Source organism: Pseudopipra pipra, chromosome 6, assembly GCF_036250125.1.
Source record: "Pseudopipra pipra isolate bDixPip1 chromosome 6, bDixPip1.hap1, whole genome shotgun sequence".
Classification (NCBI taxonomy): domain Eukaryota; kingdom Metazoa; phylum Chordata; class Aves; order Passeriformes; family Pipridae; genus Pseudopipra; species Pseudopipra pipra.
This window is the reverse complement of record NC_087554.1, coordinates 56895176-56920595: the sequence shown is the minus strand read 5'-3', so window position 1 is coordinate 56920595 and position 25420 is coordinate 56895176. Positions and strand designations below refer to the sequence as shown.

Sequence of the window (25420 nt, the reverse complement as noted above, 5' to 3'; positions counted from 1 at the left end):
TTAGGGTACAAAAGTATTCTTTAGTGAGTCAGTCTTTTTTTGTTCTTTATTGTCGACTGATAGAACAGACTCAGGTAATCTCTGTAATAATTATATGCAATATTTTCAAAAATGTAAAATATCAGTAAACATTTTTCTCCAAAGGTCATCCATGAGATTTTTTTTTTCTTAAAAATATGTGTTTAATCACTGATATCTTGATAGACATGATCTGTTCATAGGTTTCCATCACCTTAAAAATTATTTTTTCTTCACATACCTCTATATAAATAATATAGAGGTATTATTACATATATATGTAATAATTTATTAAATATATATGTACATAAATAGACAGAAATATATATAGAAACCTCAGTTTAGTGCAGTGTTTTGCAAAGAATGTAAACCTTCAGAAATCAATATATTACAGCCATAGAATCCATTTGTTTTGTGTAATTTCTTCCTGACACTATATACATATATACATATATATATATATAATTTTCATTATTTTTTTACATAAGAAGTAGATACTATTAATAAAAAGAACTTTTTTCTACCCATTTTACAGTATGTCTTTTATTTTCTCTTACACCTATATTTAGGTTACTTCTAATCTTCTGACTACTATTTGTTCTTTCAGGAGAAAGAACTCAGTGAGAGCATTCCTGAAGAAACACTTCATGTTTCAGGAAAAGCCATTTCAGAAGAAGACAGGGAAACATTAATTACAAGCCAAAGAGTAGGAAGAAGCAAGAGACCTAAAAAAGACAGATTATCATGGCCAAAATTCCAGTCAATCAAAAATAAAAAGATACTGAGGCACAGAAGATCTCATAGTACATCAGATGCATATGAGCCTGCTGTACAGGATATTTCTCCTACAAGCACAGACACAGAGTCTCAATTTCCACAAGAAGTCCATACCAAAGAAAAAAAAGGAAGCCAAAGGAAGCTGAAGTTCCCTAGCATTGGATTCAGAATGCACAGGTCCAAAACAGACCTACAAGAGAAACAAAAAAAAGAAATAAAAACTACACTGATCTCTGAAAGAGAAAAAATACATGAAGAAGATATTAGCCTGGAGAATCCTGAAATCCTGACTGTTGAATATAGCACATCTCCTGCTTACAAAATGAAAATAGGGGAGGTACAGGAAACTTTAACAAAAGACTTAAAAGATATGAAAAATGGCATCCCATCTCACGTAAAACAATGCCCTGAAGTTGAAATAAGCATTAAAAAAGAAAAAGACAAGGAATCAACATCAAAATTTAGTTTACCTGAGGTACCAGACATAACAACAGAGATACCAAAGCCCAGTTTAGAAACACCTGATCTGAAAGCAAGTCCAACTGAAAAAACATCACAAGCATCATCAAAATCCCGAAAAAAGAAACAGAAAGGAACACCAGTTAAAAAAGAAGGAGAAAGTGAAATTAACATAGACTTGATGAGTCACACAGCTAAAGGATCTACCCAGGTAAAAGGCCTAGAAATAGGAACTGCAAAAGCAGAATTAAACACATCCGACACACTGGAAGCAGGAGAAATTCAAGCAGAAGAAGACACAAAGATACTAACAATTCAGAAAACAAAATTTGAGATTTCAGTGCCCAAGAGAAAAGAGACAGAGACTGAAACCACCAAACTCGGAGGTGATGTTCCACATTCAGAACCAGAAAAAACAATGGATGCGACTTCAGAGGATGGCAGGAATTTGGATGTGAAAACACACATACCTGATGCAGAACCAGAAGTATCTTCTTGGAAAATACAAATGCCATCATTCAAAATGACCAAAACACCTAAAACTGACATGAAAATAACAAGACAAGAAACCACAGGTGAATCAGAAGATACTGTAAAAAAGGAATGGATAGAAGAAGATGGCATGCCCACAAGTGACAAAACCTTAAAGTTAGAAATTGAAATGAAGACAGGTGAGAAAGATATAGAGGGAAAAGAAAGCAAATTCCGACTCCCAAAGTTAAAATTTCCTACATTTACTTGGTCAAATACCAAGGATGAAACAGGGAAAACTGAAGGACAGATAAGTGAAATGGAAGGAAAAATGCCAACAATAAAAGAAGGAGCAGAAGCAGAGATATGTGGATCAGCAGAAGAAATTAAGGTACCAAGTGTTGAAGTGAAAACTGAGATATCAAAAGAAAAAATAAAAGAAAATGACATCAAAGAAAAGACAAAGGTCCAGCTGCCAAGTCCGAAAAAAATAACTATAAAACCTTGCAAGGTAGAAAATGCCTTTCAAAAAACTACTGGACAAATAGTGATGTCAACAACTGATATTAAAATAAAAACTGGTGAAGAACAATCAAAAATTGACATGAAGCCTCCCAAGGTGGACATCAGCGTGCCCTCCGTCGACGTCACCCTTCCGAAGGCCAGCGTTGATGTGCAGGCGCCCGAGGCGACCCTCAGCCTGGAAGGAGAAGCAAAGGCCCCAGAGAAGGAGGCCGCCAAGAGTAAGGACGGCAAGTTCAAGATGCCCAAGTTCGGCATGCCTTCCTTTGGCTGGTCCAGCAGCAGAGAGGCCAAGGGCAGCGTGGCCGCTGAGGTGGACGTCAGCCTCAAGGAGCCCCAAGTGACGGTGCCCTCGGGAGCCGCCGAGGTGGACATCAGCCTCAAGGAGCCCCATGTGACGCTGCCCTCGGGAGCCGCCGAAGTGGAGGTGAGCCTGCCCGGCGCCGAGATCCAAGCGCCCGGCGTGGAGGTGACGCTGGAGGCGGCCGCCACGGGAGAGGGCGAGAAGGGTCGATTCAAGATGCCCGACATCAAGATGCCCGACGTCAAGATGCCCAGCGTCAAGCTGCCCAAGGTCAAAGCTCCCCACGCGCAGGTCAGCCTGCCAAAGGCCGAGGTCTCGCTGCCCAAAGGCCAGGAGGGCGAAGTCGCCCTGCAGGGCCCCGAGGCCGAAGGCGGCCTGGAGGTGGCAGCTGGCAAAGTTGAGGGCGGCGGCATGAAAATACACATGCCCAAAGTCAAGGTGCCCAGCGTGGTCTTCTCCAAGCCCACCGTCAAGGCTCCCAAAGTGGAGGCAGACGTCAGCCTCCCGCAGGCAGAGCTCAAGGCCGGCGCCGCCGACATCAGCATCGCGGCCCCCGACATCAAGTTGCCCTCCGTCGAAGGCTCCCTCGAGCTCCAGGCGCCCGAGATAGACCTCAAAGCACCCTCCGCTGAAGTCTCGCTCGACGGGGCCAAACTGGAAGCCTCGGGCCTGAAAGGAAAGTTTAAGATGCCCAAGTTCGACAAGCCCAAATTTGGAGTGTCCTCCCCCAAAGCGGAAGGGCCCGAGGTCAGCCTGCCCAGCGCAGAGGTCGAGCTCCCCTCCGCCACCGTGACGGCCGCAGGAGAGGGCCCCGGCCTGAGCCTCAAAGCCGACGTCCCCGGCGCCAAAACGGAAGGGGCCGGCTGGAAGCTGGAGAAGCCCTCCCTGAAAATGCCCAAAGCTGACATCAAGGCTCCCAAGGTGGACATCAGCGTGCCCTCCGTCGACGTCACCCTTCCCAAGGCCAGCGTTGACGTGCAGGCGCCCGAGGCGACCCTCAGCCTGGAAGGAGAAGCAAAAGCCCCAGAGAAGGAGGCCGCCAAGAGTAAGGACGGCAAGTTCAAGATGCCCAAGTTCGGCATGCCTTCCTTTGGCTGGTCCAGCAGCAGAGAGGCCAAGGGCAGCGTGGCCGCCGAGGTGGACGTCAGCCTCAAGGAGCCCCAAGTGACGGTGCCCTCGGGAGCCGCCGAGGTGGACATCAGCCTCAAGGAGCCCCATGTGACGCTGCCCTCGGGAGCCGCCGAAGTGGAGGTGAGCCTGCCCGGCGCCGAGATCCAAGCGCCCGGCGTGGAGGTGACGCTGGAGGCGGCCGCCACGGGAGAGGGCGAGAAGGGTCGATTCAAGATGCCCGACATCAAGATGCCCGACGTCAAGATGCCCAGCGTCAAGCTGCCCAAGGTCAAAGCTCCCCACGCGCAGGTCAGCCTGCCAAAGGCCGAGGTCTCGCTGCCCAAAGGCCAGGAGGGCGAAGTCGCCCTGCAGGGCCCCGAGGCCGAAGGCGGCCTGGAGGTGGCAGCCGGCAAAGTTGAGGGCGGCGGCATGAAAATACACATGCCCAAAGTCAAGGTGCCCAGCGTGGTCTTCTCCAAGCCCACCGTCAAGGCTCCCAAAGTGGAGGCAGACGTCAGCCTCCCGCAGGCAGAGCTCAAGGCCGGCGCCGCCGACGTCAGCATCGCGGCCCCCGACATCAAGTTGCCCTCCGTCGAAGGCTCCCTCGAGCTCCAGGCGCCCGAGATAGACCTCAAAGCACCCTCCGCTGAAGTCTCGCTCGACGGGGCCAAACTGGAAGCCTCGGGCCTGAAAGGAAAGCTTAAGATGCCCAAGTTCGACAAGCCCAAATTTGGAGTGTCCTCCCCCAAAGCGGAAGGGCCCGAGGTCAGCCTGCCCAGCGCAGAGGTCGAGCTCCCCTCCGCCACCGTGACGGCCGCAGGAGAGGGCCCCGGCCTGAGCCTCAAAGCCGACGTCCCCGGCGCCAAAACGGAAGGGGCCGGCTGGAAGCTGGAGAAGCCCTCCCTGAAAATGCCCAAAGCTGACATCAAGGCTCCCAAGGTGGACATCAGCGTGCCCTCCGTCGACGTCACCCTTCCCAAGGCCAGTGTTGACGTGCAGGCGCCCGAGGCGACCCTCAGCCTGGAAGGAGAAGCAAAAGCCCCAGAGAAGGAGGCCGCCAAGAGTAAGGACGGCAAGTTCAAGATGCCCAAGTTCGGCATGCCTTCCTTTGGCTGGTCCAGCAGCAGAGAGGCCAAGGGCAGCGTGGCCGCCGAGGTGGACGTCAGCCTCAAGGAGCCCCAAGTGACGGTGCCCTCGGGAGCCGCCGAGGTGGACATCAGCCTCAAGGAGCCCCATGTGACGCTGCCCTCGGGAGCCGCCGAAGTGGAGGTGAGCCTGCCCGGCGCCGAGATCCAAGCGCCCGGCGTGGAGGTGACGCTGGAGGCGGCCGCCACGGGAGAGGGCGAGAAGGGTCGATTCAAGATGCCCGACATCAAGATGCCCGACGTCAAGATGCCCAGCGTCAAGCTGCCCAAGGTCAAAGCTCCCCACGCGCAGGTCAGCCTGCCAAAGGCCGAGGTCTCGCTGCCCAAAGGCCAGGAGGGCGAAGTCGCCCTGCAGGGCCCCGAGGCCGAAGGCGGCCTGGAGGTGGCAGCCGGCAAAGTTGAGGGCGGCGGCATGAAAATACACATGCCCAAAGTCAAGGTGCCCAGCGTGGTCTTCTCCAAGCCCACCGTCAAGGCTCCCAAAGTGGAGGCAGACGTCAGCCTCCCGCAGGCAGAGCTCAAGGCCGGCGCCGCCGACGTCAGCATCGCGGCCCCCGACATCAAGTTGCCCTCCGTCGAAGGCTCCCTCGAGCTCCAGGCGCCCGAGATAGACCTCAAAGCACCCTCCGCTGAAGTCTCGCTCGACGGGGCCAAACTGGAAGCCTCGGGCCTGAAAGGAAAGCTTAAGATGCCCAAGTTCGACAAGCCCAAATTTGGAGTGTCCTCCCCAAAAGCGGAAGGGCCCGAGGTCAGCCTGCCCAGCGCAGAGGTCGAGCTCCCCTCCGCCACCGTGACGGCCGCAGGAGAGGGCCCCGGCCTGAGCCTCAAAGCCGACGTCCCCGGCGCCAAAACGGAAGGGGCCGGCTGGAAGCTGGAGAAGCCCTCCCTGAAAATGCCCAAAGCTGACATCAAGGCTCCCAAGGTGGACATCAGCGTGCCCTCCGTCGACGTCACCCTTCCCAAGGCCAGCGTTGACGTGCAGGCGCCCGAGGCGACCCTCAGCCTGGAAGGAGAAGCAAAAGCCCCAGAGAAGGAGGCCGCCAAGAGTAAGGACGGCAAGTTCAAGATGCCCAAGTTCGGCATGCCTTCCTTTGGCTGGTCCAGCAGCAGAGAGGCCAAGGGCAGCGTGGCCGCCGAGGTGGACGTCAGCCTCAAGGAGCCCCAAGTGACGGTGCCCTCGGGAGCCGCCGAGGTGGACATCAGCCTCAAGGAGCCCCATGTGACGCTGCCCTCGGGAGCCGCCGAAGTGGAGGTGAGCCTGCCCGGCGCCGAGATCCAAGCGCCCGGCGTGGAGGTGACGCTGGAGGCGGCCGCCACGGGAGAGGGCGAGAAGGGTCGATTCAAGATGCCCGACATCAAGATGCCCGACGTCAAGATGCCCAGCGTCAAGCTGCCCAAGGTCAAAGCTCCCCACGCGCAGGTCAGCCTGCCAAAGGCCGAGGTCTCGCTGCCCAAAGGCCAGGAGGGCGAAGTCGCCCTGCAGGGCCCCGAGGCCGAAGGCGGCCTGGAGGTGGCAGCCGGCAAAGTTGAGGGCGGCGGCATGAAAATACACATGCCCAAAGTCAAGGTGCCCAGCGTGGTCTTCTCCAAGCCCACCGTCAAGGCTCCCAAAGTGGAGGCAGACGTCAGCCTCCCGCAGGCAGAGCTCAAGGCCGGCGCCGCCGACGTCAGCATCGCGGCCCCCGACATCAAGTTGCCCTCCGTCGAAGGCTCCCTCGAGCTCCAGGCGCCCGAGATAGACCTCAAAGCACCCTCCGCTGAAGTCTCGCTCGACGGGGCCAAACTGGAAGCCTCGGGCCTGAAAGGAAAGCTTAAGATGCCCAAGTTCGACAAGCCCAAATTTGGAGTGTCCTCCCCCAAAGCGGAAGGGCCCGAGGTCAGCCTGCCCAGCGCAGAGGTCGAGCTCCCCTCCGCCACCGTGACGGCCGCAGGAGAGGGCCCCGGCCCGAGCCTCAAAGCCGACGTCCCCGGCGCCAAAACGGAAGGGGCCGGCTGGAAGCTGGAGAAGCCCTCCCTGAAAATGCCCAAAGCTGACATCAAGGCTCCCAAGGTGGACATCAGCGTGCCCTCCGTCGACGTCACCCTTCCCAAGGCCAGCGTTGACGTGCAGGCGCCCGAGGCGACCCTCAGCCTGGAAGGAGAAGCAAAAGCCCCAGAGAAGGAGGCCGCCAAGAGTAAGGACGGCAAGTTCAAGATGCCCAAGTTCGGCATGCCTTCCTTTGGCTGGTCCAGCAGCAGAGAGGCCAAGGGCAGCGTGGCCGCCGAGGTGGACGTCAGCCTCAAGGAGCCCCAAGTGACGGTGCCCTCGGGAGCCGCCGAGGTGGACATCAGCCTCAAGGAGCCCCATGTGACGCTGCCCTCGGGAGCCGCCGAAGTGGAGGTGAGCCTGCCCGGCGCCGAGATCCAAGCGCCCGGCGTGGAGGTGACGCTGGAGGCGGCCGCCACGGGAGAGGGCGAGAAGGGTCGATTCAAGATGCCCGACATCAAGATGCCCGACGTCAAGATGCCCAGCGTCAAGCTGCCCAAGGTCAAAGCTCCCCACGCGCAGGTCAGCCTGCCAAAGGCCGAGGTCTCGCTGCCCAAAGGCCAGGAGGGCGAAGTCGCCCTGCAGGGCCCCGAGGCCGAAGGCGGCCTGGAGGTGGCAGCCGGCAAAGTTGAGGGCGGCGGCATGAAAATACACATGCCCAAAGTCAAGGTGCCCAGCGTGGTCTTCTCCAAGCCCACCGTCAAGGCTCCCAAAGTGGAGGCAGACGTCAGCCTCCCGCAGGCAGAGCTCAAGGCCGGCGCCGCCGACGTCAGCATCGCGGCCCCCGACATCAAGTTGCCCTCCGTCGAAGGCTCCCTCGAGCTCCAGGCGCCCGAGATAGACCTCAAAGCACCCTCCGCTGAAGTCTCGCTCGACGGGGCCAAACTGGAAGCCTCGGGCCTGAAAGGAAAGCTTAAGATGCCCAAGTTCGACAAGCCCAAATTTGGAGTGTCCTCCCCAAAAGCGGAAGGGCCCGAGGTCAGCCTGCCCAGCGCAGAGGTCGAGCTCCCCTCCGCCACCGTGACGGCCGCAGGAGAGGGCCCCGGCCTGAGCCTCAAAGCCGACGTCCCCGGCGCCAAAACGGAAGGGGCCGGCTGGAAGCTGGAGAAGCCCTCCCTGAAAATGCCCAAAGCTGACATCAAGGCTCCCAAGGTGGACATCAGCGTGCCCTCCGTCGACGTCACCCTTCCCAAGGCCAGCGTTGACGTGCAGGCGCCCGAGGCGACCCTCAGCCTGGAAGGAGAAGCAAAAGCCCCAGAGAAGGAGGCCGCCAAGAGTAAGGACGGCAAGTTCAAGATGCCCAAGTTCGGCATGCCTTCCTTTGGCTGGTCCAGCAGCAGAGAGGCCAAGGGCAGCGTGGCCGCCGAGGTGGACGTCAGCCTCAAGGAGCCCCAAGTGACGGTGCCCTCGGGAGCCGCCGAGGTGGACATCAGCCTCAAGGAGCCCCATGTGACGCTGCCCTCGGGAGCCGCCGAAGTGGAGGTGAGCCTGCCCGGCGCCGAGATCCAAGCGCCCGGCGTGGAGGTGACGCTGGAGGCGGCCGCCACGGGAGAGGGCGAGAAGGGTCGATTCAAGATGCCCGACATCAAGATGCCCGACGTCAAGATGCCCAGCGTCAAGCTGCCCAAGGTCAAAGCTCCCCACGCGCAGGTCAGCCTGCCAAAGGCCGAGGTCTCGCTGCCCAAAGGCCAGGAGGGCGAAGTCGCCCTGCAGGGCCCCGAGGCCGAAGGCGGCCTGGAGGTGGCAGCCGGCAAAGTTGAGGGCGGCGGCATGAAAATACACATGCCCAAAGTCAAGGTGCCCAGCGTGGTCTTCTCCAAGCCCACCGTCAAGGCTCCCAAAGTGGAGGCAGACGTCAGCCTCCCGCAGGCAGAGCTCAAGGCCGGCGCCGCCGACGTCAGCATCGCGGCCCCCGACATCAAGTTGCCCTCCGTCGAAGGCTCCCTCGAGCTCCAGGCGCCCGAGATAGACCTCAAAGCACCCTCCGCTGAAGTCTCGCTCGACGGGGCCAAACTGGAAGCCTCGGGCCTGAAAGGAAAGCTTAAGATGCCCAAGTTCGACAAGCCCAAATTTGGAGTGTCCTCCCCCAAAGCGGAAGGGCCCGAGGTCAGCCTGCCCAGCGCAGAGGTCGAGCTCCCCTCCGCCACCGTGACGGCCGCAGGAGAGGGCCCCGGCCCGAGCCTCAAAGCCGACGTCCCCGGCGCCAAAACGGAAGGGGCCGGCTGGAAGCTGGAGAAGCCCTCCCTGAAAATGCCCAAAGCTGACATCAAGGCTCCCAAGGTGGACATCAGCGTGCCCTCCGTCGACGTCACCCTTCCCAAGGCCAGCGTTGACGTGCAGGCGCCCGAGGCGACCCTCAGCCTGGAAGGAGAAGCAAAAGCCCCAGAGAAGGAGGCCGCCAAGAGTAAGGACGGCAAGTTCAAGATGCCCAAGTTCGGCATGCCTTCCTTTGGCTGGTCCAGCAGCAGAGAGGCCAAGGGCAGCGTGGCCGCCGAGGTGGACGTCAGCCTCAAGGAGCCCCAAGTGACGGTGCCCTCGGGAGCCGCCGAGGTGGACATCAGCCTCAAGGAGCCCCATGTGACGCTGCCCTCGGGAGCCGCCGAAGTGGAGGTGAGCCTGCCCGGCGCCGAGATCCAAGCGCCCGGCGTGGAGGTGACGCTGGAGGCGGCCGCCACGGGAGAGGGCGAGAAGGGTCGATTCAAGATGCCCGACATCAAGATGCCCGACGTCAAGATGCCCAGTGTCAAGCTGCCCAAGGTCAAAGCTCCCCACGCGCAGGTCAGCCTGCCAAAGGCCGAGGTCTCGCTGCCCAAAGGCCAGGAGGGCGAAGTCGCCCTGCAGGGCCCCGAGGCCGAAGGCGGCCTGGAGGTGGCAGCCGGCAAAGTTGAGGGCGGCGGCATGAAAATACACATGCCCAAAGTCAAGGTGCCCAGCGTGGTCTTCTCCAAGCCCACCGTCAAGGCTCCCAAAGTGGAGGCAGACGTCAGCCTCCCGCAGGCAGAGCTCAAGGCCGGCGCCGCCGACGTCAGCATCGCGGCCCCCGACATCAAGTTGCCCTCCGTCGAAGGCTCCCTCGAGCTCCAGGCGCCCGAGATAGACCTCAAAGCACCCTCCGCTGAAGTCTCGCTCGACGGGGCCAAACTGGAAGCCTCGGGCCTGAAAGGAAAGCTTAAGATGCCCAAGTTCGACAAGCCCAAATTTGGAGTGTCCTCCCCCAAAGCGGAAGGGCCCGAGGTCAGCCTGCCCAGCGCAGAGGTCGAGCTCCCCTCCGCCACCGTGACGGCCGCAGGAGAGGGCCCCGGCCTGAGCCTCAAAGCCGACGTCCCCGGCGCCAAAACGGAAGGGGCCGGCTGGAAGCTGGAGAAGCCCTCCCTGAAAATGCCCAAAGCTGACATCAAGGCTCCCAAGGTGGACATCAGCGTGCCCTCCGTCGACGTCACCCTTCCCAAGGCCAGCGTTGACGTGCAGGCGCCCGAGGCGACCCTCAGCCTGGAAGGAGAAGCAAAAGCCCCAGAGAAGGAGGCCGCCAAGAGTAAGGACGGCAAGTTCAAGATGCCCAAGTTCGGCATGCCTTCCTTTGGCTGGTCCAGCAGCAGAGAGGCCAAGGGCAGCGTGGCCGCCGAGGTGGACGTCAGCCTCAAGGAGCCCCAAGTGACGGTGCCCTCGGGAGCCGCCGAGGTGGACATCAGCCTCAAGGAGCCCCATGTGACGCTGCCCTCGGGAGCCGCCGAAGTGGAGGTGAGCCTGCCCGGCGCCGAGATCCAAGCGCCCGGCGTGGAGGTGACGCTGGAGGCGGCCGCCACGGGAGAGGGCGAGAAGGGTCGATTCAAGATGCCCGACATCAAGATGCCCGACGTCAAGATGCCCAGCGTCAAGCTGCCCAAGGTCAAAGCTCCCCACGCGCAGGTCAGCCTGCCAAAGGCCGAGGTCTCGCTGCCCAAAGGCCAGGAGGGCGAAGTCGCCCTGCAGGGCCCCGAGGCCGAAGGCGGCCTGGAGGTGGCAGCCGGCAAAGTTGAGGGCGGCGGCATGAAAATACACATGCCCAAAGTCAAGGTGCCCAGCGTGGTCTTCTCCAAGCCCACCGTCAAGGCTCCCAAAGTGGAGGCAGATGTCAGCCTCCCGCAGGCAGAGCTCAAGGCCGGCGCCGCCGACGTCAGCATCGCGGCCCCCGACATCAAGTTGCCCTCCGTCGAAGGCTCCCTCGAGCTCCAGGCGCCCGAGATAGACCTCAAAGCACCCTCCGCTGAAGTCTCGCTCGACGGGGCCAAACTGGAAGCCTCGGGCCTGAAAGGAAAGCTTAAGATGCCCAAGTTCGACAAGCCCAAATTTGGAGTGTCCTCCCCCAAAGCGGAAGGGCCCGAGGTCAGCCTGCCCAGCGCAGAGGTCGAGCTCCCCTCCGCCACCGTGACGGCCGCAGGAGAGGGCCCCGACCTGAGCCTCAAAGCCGACGTCCCCGGCGCCAAAACGGAAGGGGCCGGCTGGAAGCTGGAGAAGCCCTCCCTGAAAATGCCCAAAGCTGACATCAAGGCTCCCAAGGTGGACATCAGCGTGCCCTCCGTCGACGTCACCCTTCCCAAGGCCAGCGTTGACGTGCAGGCGCCCGAGGCGACCCTCAGCCTGGAAGGAGAAGCAAAAGCCCCAGAGAAGGAGGCCGCCAAGAGTAAGGACGGCAAGTTCAAGATGCCCAAGTTCGGCATGCCTTCCTTTGGCTGGTCCAGCAGCAGAGAGGCCAAGGGCAGCGTGGCCGCCGAGGTGGACGTCAGCCTCAAGGAGCCCCAAGTGACGGTGCCCTCGGGAGCCGCCGAGGTGGACATCAGCCTCAAGGAGCCCCATGTGACGCTGCCCTCGGGAGCCGCCGAAGTGGAGGTGAGCCTGCCCGGCGCCGAGATCCAAGCGCCCGGCGTGGAGGTGACGCTGGAGGCGGCCGCCACGGGAGAGGGCGAGAAGGGTCGATTCAAGATGCCCGACATCAAGATGCCCGACGTCAAGATGCCCAGCGTCAAGCTGCCCAAGGTCAAAGCTCCCCACGCGCAGGTCAGCCTGCCAAAGGCCGAGGTCTCGCTGCCCAAAGGCCAGGAGGGCGAAGTCGCCCTGCAGGGCCCCGAGGCCGAAGGCGGCCTGGAGGTGGCAGCCGGCAAAGTTGAGGGCGGCGGCATGAAAATACACATGCCCAAAGTCAAGGTGCCCAGCGTGGTCTTCTCCAAGCCCACCGTCAAGGCTCCCAAAGTGGAGGCAGACGTCAGCCTCCCGCAGGCAGAGCTCAAGGCCGGCGCCGCCGACGTCAGCATCGCGGCCCCCGACATCAAGTTGCCCTCCGTCGAAGGCTCCCTCGAGCTCCAGGCGCCCGAGATAGACCTCAAAGCACCCTCCGCTGAAGTCTCGCTCGACGGGGCCAAACTGGAAGCCTCGGGCCTGAAAGGAAAGCTTAAGATGCCCAAGTTCGACAAGCCCAAATTTGGAGTGTCCTCCCCAAAAGCGGAAGGGCCCGAGGTCAGCCTGCCCAGCGCAGAGGTCGAGCTCCCCTCCGCCACCGTGACGGCCGCAGGAGAGGGCCCCGGCCTGAGCCTCAAAGCCGACGTCCCCGGCGCCAAAACGGAAGGGGCTGGCTGGAAGCTGGAGAAGCCCTCCCTGAAAATGCCCAAAGCTGACATCAAGGCTCCCAAGGTGGACATCAGCGTGCCCTCCGTCGACGTCACCCTTCCCAAGGCCAGCGTTGACGTGCAGGCGCCCGAGGCGACCCTCAGCCTGGAAGGAGAAGCAAAAGCCCCAGAGAAGGAGGCCGCCAAGAGTAAGGACGGCAAGTTCAAGATGCCCAAGTTCGGCATGCCTTCCTTTGGCTGGTCCAGCAGCAGAGAGGCCAAGGGCAGCGTGGCCGCCGAGGTGGACGTCAGCCTCAAGGAGCCCCAAGTGACGGTGCCCTCGGGAGCCGCCGAGGTGGACATCAGCCTCAAGGAGCCCCATGTGACGCTGCCCTCGGGAGCCGCCGAAGTGGAGGTGAGCCTGCCCGGCGCCGAGATCCAAGCGCCCGGCGTGGAGGTGACGCTGGAGGCGGCCGCCACGGGAGAGGGCGAGAAGGGTCGATTCAAGATGCCCGACATCAAGATGCCCGACGTCAAGATGCCCAGCGTCAAGCTGCCCAAGGTCAAAGCTCCCCACGCGCAGGTCAGCCTGCCAAAGGCCGAGGTCTCGCTGCCCAAAGGCCAGGAGGGCGAAGTCGCCCTGCAGGGCCCCGAGGCCGAAGGCGGCCTGGAGGTGGCAGCCGGCAAAGTTGAGGGCGGCGGCATGAAAATACACATGCCCAAAGTCAAGGTGCCCAGCGTGGTCTTCTCCAAGCCCACCGTCAAGGCTCCCAAAGTGGAGGCAGACGTCAGCCTCCCGCAGGCAGAGCTCAAGGCCGGCGCCGCCGACGTCAGCATCGCGGCCCCCGACATCAAGTTGCCCTCCGTCGAAGGCTCCCTCGAGCTCCAGGCGCCCGAGATAGACCTCAAAGCACCCTCCGCTGAAGTCTCGCTCGACGGGGCCAAACTGGAAGCCTCGGGCCTGAAAGGAAAGCTTAAGATGCCCAAGTTCGACAAGCCCAAATTTGGAGTGTCCTCCCCCAAAGCGGAAGGGCCCGAGGTCAGCCTGCCCAGCGCAGAGGTCGAGCTCCCCTCCGCCACCGTGACGGCCGCAGGAGAGGGCCCCGGCCTGAGCCTCAAAGCCGACGTCCCCGGCGCCAAAACGGAAGGGGCCGGCTGGAAGCTGGAGAAGCCCTCCCTGAAAATGCCCAAAGCTGACATCAAGGCTCCCAAGGTGGACATCAGCGTGCCCTCCGTCGACGTCACCCTTCCCAAGGCCAGCGTTGACGTGCAGGCGCCCGAGGCGACCCTCAGCCTGGAAGGAGAAGCAAAAGCCCCAGAGAAGGAGGCCGCCAAGAGTAAGGACGGCAAGTTCAAGATGCCCAAGTTCGGCATGCCTTCCTTTGGCTGGTCCAGCAGCAGAGAGGCCAAGGGCAGCGTGGCCGCCGAGGTGGACGTCAGCCTCAAGGAGCCCCAAGTGACGGTGCCCTCGGGAGCCGCCGAGGTGGACATCAGCCTCAAGGAGCCCCATGTGACGCTGCCCTCGGGAGCCGCCGAAGTGGAGGTGAGCCTGCCCGGCGCCGAGATCCAAGCGCCCGGCGTGGAGGTGACGCTGGAGGCGGCCGCCACGGGAGAGGGCGAGAAGGGTCGATTCAAGATGCCCGACATCAAGATGCCCGACGTCAAGATGCCCAGCGTCAAGCTGCCCAAGGTCAAAGCTCCCCACGCGCAGGTCAGCCTGCCAAAGGCCGAGGTCTCGCTGCCCAAAGGCCAGGAGGGCGAAGTCGCCCTGCAGGGCCCCGAGGCCGAAGGCGGCCTGGAGGTGGCAGCCGGCAAAGTTGAGGGCGGCGGCATGAAAATACACATGCCCAAAGTCAAGGTGCCCAGCGTGGTCTTCTCCAAGCCCACCGTCAAGGCTCCCAAAGTGGAGGCAGACGTCAGCCTCCCGCAGGCAGAGCTCAAGGCCGGCGCCGCCGACGTCAGCATCGCGGCCCCCGACATCAAGTTGCCCTCCGTCGAAGGCTCCCTCGAGCTCCAGGCGCCCGAGATAGACCTCAAAGCACCCTCCGCTGAAGTCTCGCTCGACGGGGCCAAACTGGAAGCCTCGGGCCTGAAAGGAAAGCTTAAGATGCCCAAGTTCGACAAGCCCAAATTTGGAGTGTCCTCCCCCAAAGCGGAAGGGCCCGAGGTCAGCCTGCCCAGCGCAGAGGTCGAGCTCCCCTCCGCCACCGTGACGGCCGCAGGAGAGGGCCCCGGCCTGAGCCTCAAAGCCGACGTCCCCGGCGCCAAAACGGAAGGGGCCGGCTGGAAGCTGGAGAAGCCCTCCCTGAAAATGCCCAAAGCTGACATCAAGGCTCCCAAGGTGGACATCAGTGTGCCCTCCGTCGACGTCACCCTTCCCAAGGCCAGCGTTGACGTGCAGGCGCCCGAGGCGACCCTCAGCCTGGAAGGAGAAGCAAAAGCCCCAGAGAAGGAGGCCGCCAAGAGTAAGGACGGCAAGTTCAAGATGCCCAAGTTCGGCATGCCTTCCTTTGGCTGGTCCAGCAGCAGAGAGGCCAAGGGCAGCGTGGCCGCCGAGGTGGACGTCAGCCTCAAGGAGCCCCAAGTGACGGTGCCCTCGGGAGCCGCCGAGGTGGATTTTACCCTTCCGGGGGCCGAGATCCAGGTCCCTACTTCTGAAGTTCCTGTAGATTCCTTGTCTTTTATAGAGGACGAGATGGGTAAATCTCGAAGTTCTCTATTTAGAATGCCTAAAGTTTCTCTTTCTAAGATTTCCAAACCTCATGGAGAATGTAAATCGAGAGCTGATATTTCAATGTCAGAATCTCTTAGTTGTTCTGTAACAGAGGATACTTCTTCTGTTCTTTCAGGTAGTGTCGCATCTAAGCCTTTGCCTGACTTAAAGGGAGATAATATATCTAAAAATACTAAGTTCAGAATTCCTAGCTTGGGTTTCTCCAAGGTTGATTTGAGTTCATCTGGAATTGACCATGAGTCCTCATTTCAAAAAAAGGATATTACGCTTACTAAATACCAAATAAATCTAACAGAATCCGAATCAAAAATACCATCTCTTGCAGATGAAAATCTTTCAGATTTTGAAATTTTAAATGAAGATGGTTCTGTGGAGCAAGAAGGTCTTAAGTCAGAAGTTAAAACAAGAGCTGGTGATATATCTTTGGGTGATACAGATGTTACAGTTAAAATTCCTAAGTTCCGAAAACCAAAATTTGGAATTCGATCTAAGGGTAAAGCATCAGAAAGTGACATTGGTTTCAAAGTGGAATCTGAAATTTCCAGGGAAAGGATAACATCTGATATAACTGAACCTGATACTGGAAAACCAACTGAGATCTCTGATGTCAAGTTAGGTGTAAAGTTGCACAAGCCTTCACTTGAAGTTGTTCTGGATGCACCAATACTGGATCCCAATCTCTCACCAATGGAAGTTACCATGCCAAAATCAGAAGGAGAAATCCATAGCACAGATTTAGACTGCAAGGCAGACCAGGAAGTAATTTCAGGAGAGAAGGATGCTGAGGAGAAAGAAAACAAATCTAAATCATCAAAATTCAAACTGCCTTCATTTCGTTGGTCTCCAAAGAAAGAAGCTATTGTTCCATCTCAGGCTGAGAAACATCTGGAAGAACCGCCTTTGTCTACTTTATCTGGAGACACAGACTCTGAATTAACTTTTCCGACTTCTGAGAATCAATATGTTCATGTAGAACTTGATACATCTATAGAAAAAGATGGTGAAAAGATCAGAAACAAGAAGTCCCAATTTACCATGCCAAAGATCTCATTCCCTAAAATTAAGGGTCAGAAAGTCCAAGTCTCTCTGCCTGTACTAGAAACTGATATTTGTGGTCCCAAACAAGAAAAAGAAGGTGTTTCAGTACAGAAATCTGAGAAAGAGATTAGTGGGGAAGGGGCTGGAATGAGCATAAAAATGCCAAAAGTTACGGTCCCAACTTTGGAATTTTCCAAACCAGAAGTCAAAGCTCCCGAAATAGACGTGGATATTAGCAGGCCTACAGGTGAAGTCATACTTAGTATGCGTGAAGAAGATGATCTAAAATTGAAATCAGCTGCTGCTAACACCAGCCTCTCCACCTCAGATATTAGGACGACAACTGAAGGTTCACTTAAGATGAAGAGTCCTGATGCAAGTGTTGAAAGAACATCAAGTGAAATTGCTGTGAGTGATGTAGAAATAAAAGCTGAAGGTCCTGAAGGGAAAACAAAAATGTCTAAATTCCAAATGCCGAAGTTAGGAATTATACTTTCTAAAGGGAAAGGGCCAGAAAAGGAGGTCAGCCAGTCCAAATCAGAAGTCAAGGTTCCCCAGCTAAAAGCAACAGTAGAAATATCTGACATTGTTGTCGAAGGACCAAACTTGGAGGTGGAATGTGGCACAGGAACAGAGACTTACAGCCCTCAAGTCAAAATGACCAAAACTGACAGTAAGGCATCAGAGGCTGATGTTCACCTCCCTTCAGCTGACATTTCTATTCCAAAACCAGACAGTGATATTCAAGATTCAGATGCAGCACTAAAAATCAAAGGGGAAATAAAGCCAGATGGAGATGGAGAAGAGAAAGAAGGACATTTCAAAATGCCAAAATTCAAACTTCCATCCTTCAGTTGGTCACCAAAGAAGGAAACAAGTGTTAAACCTGATTCTGGAGCAAATCTGGAAGACCAAAAGCTTGCTGTAATGTCAAGCAGAATAGATACAGAAGTGAGAGGAACTGGAATGGATGATGAAGGTAGTGGGACAGCCCTTGATCTGGAAATATCTACAGGAAAAGTTGAACAAAAAAGTCCAATTAAAAAGCCTCAATTTGTCATGCCTAAAATTTCACTGTCCAAGATCAAGGTTCCAAAATCTCAGTCTCATTCGTCAAAAGTTGAAGTTGATGCTACTCTTCTTAAAACGGAAAGAGAGGGTGATGATTCAATTCAGATACCTGATATAGAAAGAAGTCATTCTGAAAGGACTGAAGAAGGGGCACAAATAAGCATAAAAGTGGCTGATCTTAAGTTCCACACTTTGGAGTTTTCTAAAATAGAAACTGAAGCTTCTCAAAATGAAATGGGAATCAGCTCAGCAAAGATTGATGCTGCTCTGACTCCCTCAGAGGGGAGTTTTCAACAGGTTGACCTAAAGTCAAGTTCTACTGATGAATGTAACATTCAAAAACCAGGTATTAAGTTCCCCAAAGGAGAAGCTTCAGTTGAACTGAAGAGCCCTGATATAGTAATAGAAAGATCATCAGTTGTGGATGGAAGAAAAGTGAAATTAGAAGGTCCTGAAGGGAAGATTAAAATGCCCAAATTCCAGAAACCAAAGTTTGGAATCTCCCTAACAAAAGGGAAATGCCCAGAGGCAGATATCAGCTCTCCAAAAATAGAAGCTGAGCAACCCCAGCTAAAAATTGCTGACATTGCTGTGGGAGTTCCAGCATCAGAACTTATATCTGATATATCAGATCCTGGAGTAGTTGTTTGTGAAATAAAAACACCCCAAGATCTGACTGGTGGCATTGAAGCTCCAAAAGTAGACATAAGCCTCCAGTCAGTGTCTAAACCAAGGACAGAGGGAGCTATTGAGAGTCTTGAGGACAAAGAAATCAAATTAAAAGAAGAACACGAGATAAAAGCTGAAGAAGTTCAGACTGAAGAACATCAGGGATGGTTTAAAATGCCAAAATTCAGAATACCTGCATTTGGCAGGACATCCTTAAAGGAAAAAAAATGTGATGCTGATATTGAAAGTATGGAAAAAGCTCAGGCGAGCATTCCCTCTGGAAAAGTACAAACTGAAACAAGTATTCCTGAAAATACCTTCTCATTACCACATGCAGTTGCTGAAATTACTATTGGAAAAGAAGAGATTAAAAAAATTGAAGATTCTGTGAGGAGTTCTGATGTTAGCTTGTCGAAGATGGAAGGAGATATTTCATTGTCCACAGAAAGAACAGATAGTAGAGTGAATATTCCAAAAACTGAAACTTATGCAGACATAGTTAAGTGTGGTGCTGAAGGACAAAAAATGCATACTTCAGAATTCACAATGTCTGCAGCAGAAGTGCCTAAATCATACCTAAGTGCTTCAGAAACTGACAAAGACAACAGTTTAACAAATAGGTTTTCTACAGGTACTCTGACTTTTCAAGAGCATAAAGTCAAACCACAGGATATGGAAGTTCCAAAGGTAGAAAGTTCCACTAAGTTAGAGACTTCAGGAGTAGGATGCAAACCGTCATCAGCTGAAATTACTCTGGATGCAACACAGGAGAAAACAGATGTTAGACTTCCAAAGGAGGAGCTTGATATTCAAAATAAAGAGGCAGCAATTAAAAAAGGAAAGATAAAGGGTGAGGTGAAAATTATAGGAAAAGACAGTGAAGAAAGTCAGTTAAAAAGGACTATGTGTGAATGGTCTACAACAAAGGGATCAGAAGATGGTACTTATGTTACTGCTAAGCTGGAAGATCTAAAAGTAGAAGTTCCAGGAGTGAAGACGAATGTTAAAATTACTAGAGTAGATCCTGAAATGAAATTTCAAGTGAGAAGTGTTGAAAAGGATGTGTCTGCAGGAATGGCAGTGCAAGTAGAAGATAGAGCAGAAATAAGTAAAACTAAAGCATACAAGTTTAAGATTCCGAAATTTGGAATGTTTCATTCGGAAATCAAGGGTTTTGAAGGTGATATCAATGTTACAAAGTCAGAAGCTGATTCAATATCTAAAAGTGAAATAGGCGCAGCAGAAATGCAGTTACAGAAACCAGAAGGATCTGTTGGCCTGAAAAGTCCAGCTCTGGATTATATGGAAGCATCTACCAGAATAACAGGGGAAACAGTGGACCAATCAGAAAGTGGCCCAGAAGTAATTGTAAGAATTCCCAGACTAAAAATACCAAGATTCACTTTTAAAACTCTCCCAATTGAAGCTGATGTTTTAGTGTCAAAAGTGGCAACAGATCCAAAGGGATCTAGTACTGATATTGAAATAGTGCAACTGGAAGCAAGCTCTGCTATCTCTGATGAAACACCAGGGGCTTTAGAGGGGAGTATTCAAAAAGCAAAAAGCAAAATTCTGATGCTGACTGAACCTGACATTAAAACAGCACAAATGACAACTACCATAGAGTCCTCCCTTTCAAATGCAGGGCAGGACATTCATTGGTCTTACATAGAAGGCCAAGAAGTGAGTGAGAAAGTAGAACCTGAACACGTTGCTATTGAAAGGTGTGAGATTTACACTACTGAAATACTGAAAGAATCAGAGATTCTGTCATCAAAAGTCAAAACTGCTACATTGGGATTCTCATTGCTCAAGGCAAAGTTACCTGAATCACACAGTGACTTAGAAGTGCTAGTCCAGCAGCCATCTCCGACGGAAGGTGGATCAGTGAAAAAATCTACATGTGCTGGGGAAAGCTTTGGAGTAGCAGCACAGAGAACTGGCAGTGCTGAGCTTAAACTATCTGACAAACCACATCATGAGTCTGAAAAATTTAGTGGAGAAATAAGTTTGCCAAAGTTAAAAACATGTGCTGCTGAAGCAAAGCCTTCCAGTAAACTTGAAGAGGGTATTCCTGATAAATCACCAGAGCGAATAACTTCAGGTCCTCTCTCTAAAGATGAGGATGTAGCTGAAGCCATGGAAGGTGAAGAAAAAGACAAAACCAATGAGAAAGAAAAGACTGATAGCAAAAGATCTCCTGGAAGATTCAAGTTTTGGCTTCCAGGGATTGGCTTTTCCTCTTCTGGTGATGAAGCAAGCACAGATGTAAAAGCAGAAGTAAAAAAATCAGATCCAGAAGATATGAAATCTGCTGACACATCAGATGATTTCTCTAAGCAAACTGAAAAAACTGGATGGTTTAGATTTCCCAAGCTTGGTTTCACATCTCCTTCCAAAAAGGCTAAGTCTGTTGAAAAAGAAGAGATGGGTGATAAAGAGGGAAGAATCTCAGATGAAGATAGCCCATCAGATAAACCTGATGTATTTTTTGATGCACAAGAAAGCTTATCACCTAAAGAAACAACAAGGGATGAAAAAGTTGAAACTGATGGAGCCTCATCTATTGTGACATCTTTGGCAAGAACTGAACTAATCTTGTTGGAGGAAGAAAAAGATAGTAAATCTAATATTGATGGAGATATAACCAAATGAAGGTTGTATTTTCTCAGTACTCAATGAAAACAAAATCATCTACATGCACAGAAAAAAATGTGTTTTTTTAATTTTCTGGTAACTGAAAATTAAAACCCAAAGCTGATGTTAATAAAAAGATTTTAACAGAATTTACCACATGCAAATTTTCAAGTACATGGATGTACTATATTGTGCACTAATAAAAATAATGATTTCTTCAAATCTGCCCCAAAGGCAAGAATTATGACAAGTACAGAGGAGCCCATAGTTTGATCAAAGTCTGAAAAAATATAACTGAATCATGAAAGTAAACCATTGAAAGGCTCAGTTATAGCAAAAGGCTTTTTAAATAGGCTTCTCAAAACACACAATGTAATTACGTTTGGATAACAGTTTATTTCTGGAATGGGTTATAAACTAGTACTATAAGAACTATATTTACCTCTTTAGATTTTGGAACTTTCTGACCTACTTTTGCTTTCTTATTAAAATGTTTTTCTTTATTTCAGCTAAAGTAGTATGTATATTCCACGAACATTTTAAAATATAAAATAAAAATTAAATACTAGTGTAGAGAGACTAACGCTTTACCTCTTCCTCTCTTCTGATTTTTTTATTATTGTGGTGGGTCATATTTAGCCTTAAAAGATTTTAAAAATACCAAAACAAAACCCAACAGAATAATTTCAAGACCAAAAACTTGTAACTAATTCACATTTTTAAGATACCAGAATAAAACATGCTTACAAAGAATAATTATATGAATGTGGATAAATAAATTTTAATGTATATATTTATGGGATAGTTAAATGATTAGAATGATCTGCCACACTGGTGGAATTGCTTCAAAGATTTTCTGGGAAAGGAGGTGTATATAATTATTTGCTTCTTTGTTTATATCAATGCTTCTCTCGAGGGCACAATGGAAACCAGAGTGCATATGTGACAGCCTTCACATGTACCATTAAAACACTGTCTGTATTATTAAGTCACAATAAACTCACCATATGGATAATAACTCGACTAGTGTGAGTTACTGACGTTTCTGATTCTGAAAATCCCAGCTTAAATTTGCAATAGGTCTTGTTACAGTAGTTTTCTAATCCTCTATTTCCTTTCTCCATGTTCTATTTAGTACAGGGAAAGCAGACACAGCAAAACATTTAGCAACTGGATTTTCAATGAAGTGTACTTGATCTAACCATCTGTAAGTTGAGATGCTATTCATTTCTAGGTTTCTTCATAGAATCATACGATGTTAAGGGTTTGAAGAGACCTCAAAGATTGTCTAGTTCCAATCCCCCTGCCATGGGCAGGAACACATCCCACTAGACCACATTGCTCAAGGCCTTATCCAGCCTGGCCTTCAATAGTGCCAGGGTTGGGGCACCTGCAACTTCTCTGGGCAACCTGTTCCAGTATTTCACCACCCTCATAGTAAAGAATTTCCTCCTAATATCTAACCTAAATTTCCATCTTTTCAGTTTGTACCCATTACTCCTTGTCCTACCAGTAGACTATTCCTGATGAAGGGCCCCTCTCAAGCTTCCCTGTAGGCCCCCTTCAGATACTGGAAGGTTGCTATGAGGTCTTCACACAACCTTCTCCACTGCAGGCTGAACAGCCCCAACTGTCTCAACCTGTCTTTTTAGAGGAGATGTTCCAGTCCTCTTATCAACTTTGTGGCCCTCCTCTGGACTTACTCCAACAGTTCCATGTCCTTCTTATGCTGATGGCACCAGAGCTGGATGCAATACTCTGGGCAGTTCTCACAAGAGCAGAGTAGAAGGGGAGAATCACCCCACTTGACCCGCTGGCCACACTGCTTTTGGTGCCGCCCGGGACATGGTTGGCTTTCTGGGCTGTGAGCGCACAATGCTGGCTCATGGTGAGTTTTTCGTCAACCATCAGCCCAAATCTTTCTCCACAGGGCTGCTCTCAATCATTTCTCCACCCAATCCCTAGGTGTGCCTGGGATTACCATGACCCAGGGCCTTGCACTTCACTTTGTTAAACTTCATAAGGTTTGCATTGGCCCACCTCTCAAGCATATCTTTGAGGTACACTTAAATTTCTGAAGAGAACTGCAGGCAGTTATTTTAGAGAAAACTCCAGTTATGTCTGAAGAGACTCGTGTCATAAGTGTTAAGCATTGTGTTATTTATTTGGATCATACAGAATTTCCCTGAAGTTTCCCTGAGTATACACATCATTGTTGAATAGACCCAAAATTACCACATCAGGCAACAACAGCACATACCAGGACTGAGGAAAACATTGCAAAGTAGACAGAAAAATTGAGTCCAGAAAAAGGTGATGTATACAATAAAGGACATGCTATTCTAACAGCAGCTCACATCTGCCTGCAAAGCAGCCTTCACAGAAGACGTTTCTCAGGTAGTGTCCATTTACTTGGGCCCACAAATAGGAATCCATGTGGGCAGCACTGACCATGAGTGTGGCAGCAGGTGACAGAATCAAGTCAATTGAACTCTGAGACAGCAGTGGCCACAGAGCAATGATGTTTTCTGTGATGTTTTCAAAGGATGAATGAAATAGTTAAGGGAAGAGCAGTAGAGAAAGGAAGCAACAATAAAACCTTCCTCCATGGAGGCTTCTGTCAGCTTTGGAAAAAGTGTAGGGTAGCAAAACAGGAACCAGGTTAACAAGGTATTACCCAAGGGTCTGACCACAGGAATAGCTAAGAACAGAGCTCAAAAGAGTGCAAGAAGCACAGTAACAAACCTGTAGCTCGTAGATATCTTTTCTGCAGGCTGATTCTGAACACACATGCACACCTTGTTTGAGATGCTCAGGTCATTCTTTTAGCTGTGGTAGGTTTCCTTGATTACTGCTACTTATTTTTTAACATCTGAAAAGGTGGGCTGTTCAGTTAAATATCTACGTTCAGTCCCCAGTCAAAAAACCCTGCAGCTGTGATTTGACATGCAAAAGAAGGTATAACACCATCTAGTTCCAATCTCCCTGTGATGGCAGGGACACCTTTCACTTGACCAGATTGCTCAGTGACCCATCCAACCTGGCCTTAAACCCTTCGAGGGTTGGGGCAGCCACAGCTTCTCTGGGCAACTTGTTCTAGTGCCTCACCACCCTTACAGTAAAGAATTTTTTCATAATATCTGATCTAAACTATCCTCTTTCAGTTTAAAGCCATTTAGAATAGAATAGAACAGAATAGCATACTTAATTGGAAGGGAACAACAACATTTAGTCCAATTGCCTGACCACTTCAGAGATGACCCAAACATAGTCAAAATGTTAAAGTTGTTAAGGGAATTGTCTAAATGCCTCTTGAACACTGACAGGCTTGGGGCATCAAACACTGCTTGAGACAAGTCTGTTTTGGTGTTTGACAACCGTCTTGGTAAGGAAATGTTTCCTAATGTCAAGTCTGAACCTCCCCTGATGCAGCTTTGAACCATTCCCACACATCCTATCACTGGATACCAGAGAGAAGGGATCAGCACCTTCCTCTCTACTTCCCCTCCTTGGAAAGCTGCAGAGAGCAGTGGTCTGTGAATCAGTGAGGACTCAGGAGCTGTCTTCTAGGGATTAGGGAGATATTTACAAATGTCAAGAAATTAAGTGTACCTTGATACAGCATAAATGGCAGATGAAATGTTTTCTCAGTACCTGGATGAAAACAATGAATGTATGTTTTATCTGGAACACTTGGTAAAAGAAAATCCTAGGTAACAGCAGGAAAAAAATGAAAGCAGACAATACTAAAGCTTTTGGAACAAGCTGGTGTCCAACATGTGAAGCCAGGTGGCTTTGCAGTCCTGTCAGTACTCATAGCCTGTGGAGCCAGCCAGGTCCTGTCTTGCTGTCATCTGCATTGCTGTCAGCAGTGCTGTAGCCACAAGGCACTGCACCAAACCAAGGGCTCTCAGAAATGAGCCTGCTGGGAGAGCAGTGCAGCAGCTCCACGTGAAAGGCACTGAGATGAAGCAGAGGGCTGGTTCACTCACGTTGTAATCATAACACAGGTACATGAGATGAGCTGATCAGACAAGAGCATCCTTGCTCAAGATCCAAGCCAGCAACTCTTTGTAGACATAAATAAACCAATACTGGCAAAAATCTGAACAGCCTGCAATCAAACTAGAAACTCATAGAATATTCTGAGTCAGAAGGGACCCACGATGTCCAGCTCCTGGCTCTACACATGACATCCTCATGAATCATGCCACATGTCCAGGAGTGTCATCCAAATGCTTCTTGAACTCTGTCAGGCTCAGTACCGTGACAACTTCCCTGAGTAGCTTTTTCCAGTGCCCAAGCATCCTCTGGATGAAGAACCTTTTCCTAGCATCTAATCCATTCAAGGATAATAAATAAATGCTAATGAATACAACTGGAGGCCCCAGCTTACGTTTGGTACAGTCCTCAGAAATCACAATCTAAATGAAAGAAATAAGTAACATATGCATGCATAGGGATTAGTATTAACTCTGTTGCATAAATGGAAAAGAAAAGAACTGAAACTCAGCCTGGTTATAATTTACATGATAATCTACTTTTTTAATAGAGAACAAGTAAATAAGAATCAAGTTTTGAAAGGGCCTAAAAAGTCTCACAAGAAACCAGGAAAATAAACTCAAGTTCATCTTAGATCTCATTAATTGTCTTAACTGTAAACCACCCCTTCATATGTAGAGGAAAACCAGCAATGGTTTCAGTAGAGAAAATAAAAGAGTACTCCCATAAATGTCAGTTTTTCCTCTATAAGCTGAACCTTAAACCGCATGAGTCTTGTATGGCCATAAGACAATTCTGCCAGCTTGTCCAAAAACTCTGTCCCACTGAACAATTAATCCAGCACTGTCAGATTTGAGC

The 25420-nt window shown here is 51.9% G+C and overlaps 1 protein-coding gene across 2 annotated transcripts in view; it reads left to right on the top strand.

Annotated features, from left to right (window-relative positions):
- LOC135416312 (protein AHNAK2-like) overlaps positions 1–20720 on the top strand; it is a 74111-nt gene extending 53391 nt beyond the window's left edge. For both annotated transcript variants that reach the window (XM_064659349.1, XM_064659350.1), the window contains exon 7: positions 626–20720. In XM_064659349.1, the coding sequence (XP_064515419.1) occupies positions 626–20578 (19953 nt within the window). In that variant the 3' untranslated portion in view covers positions 20579–20720. The remainder of the gene's footprint in view (positions 1–625) is intronic.
- The last annotated feature ends 4700 nt before the right edge of the window (positions 20721–25420 follow it).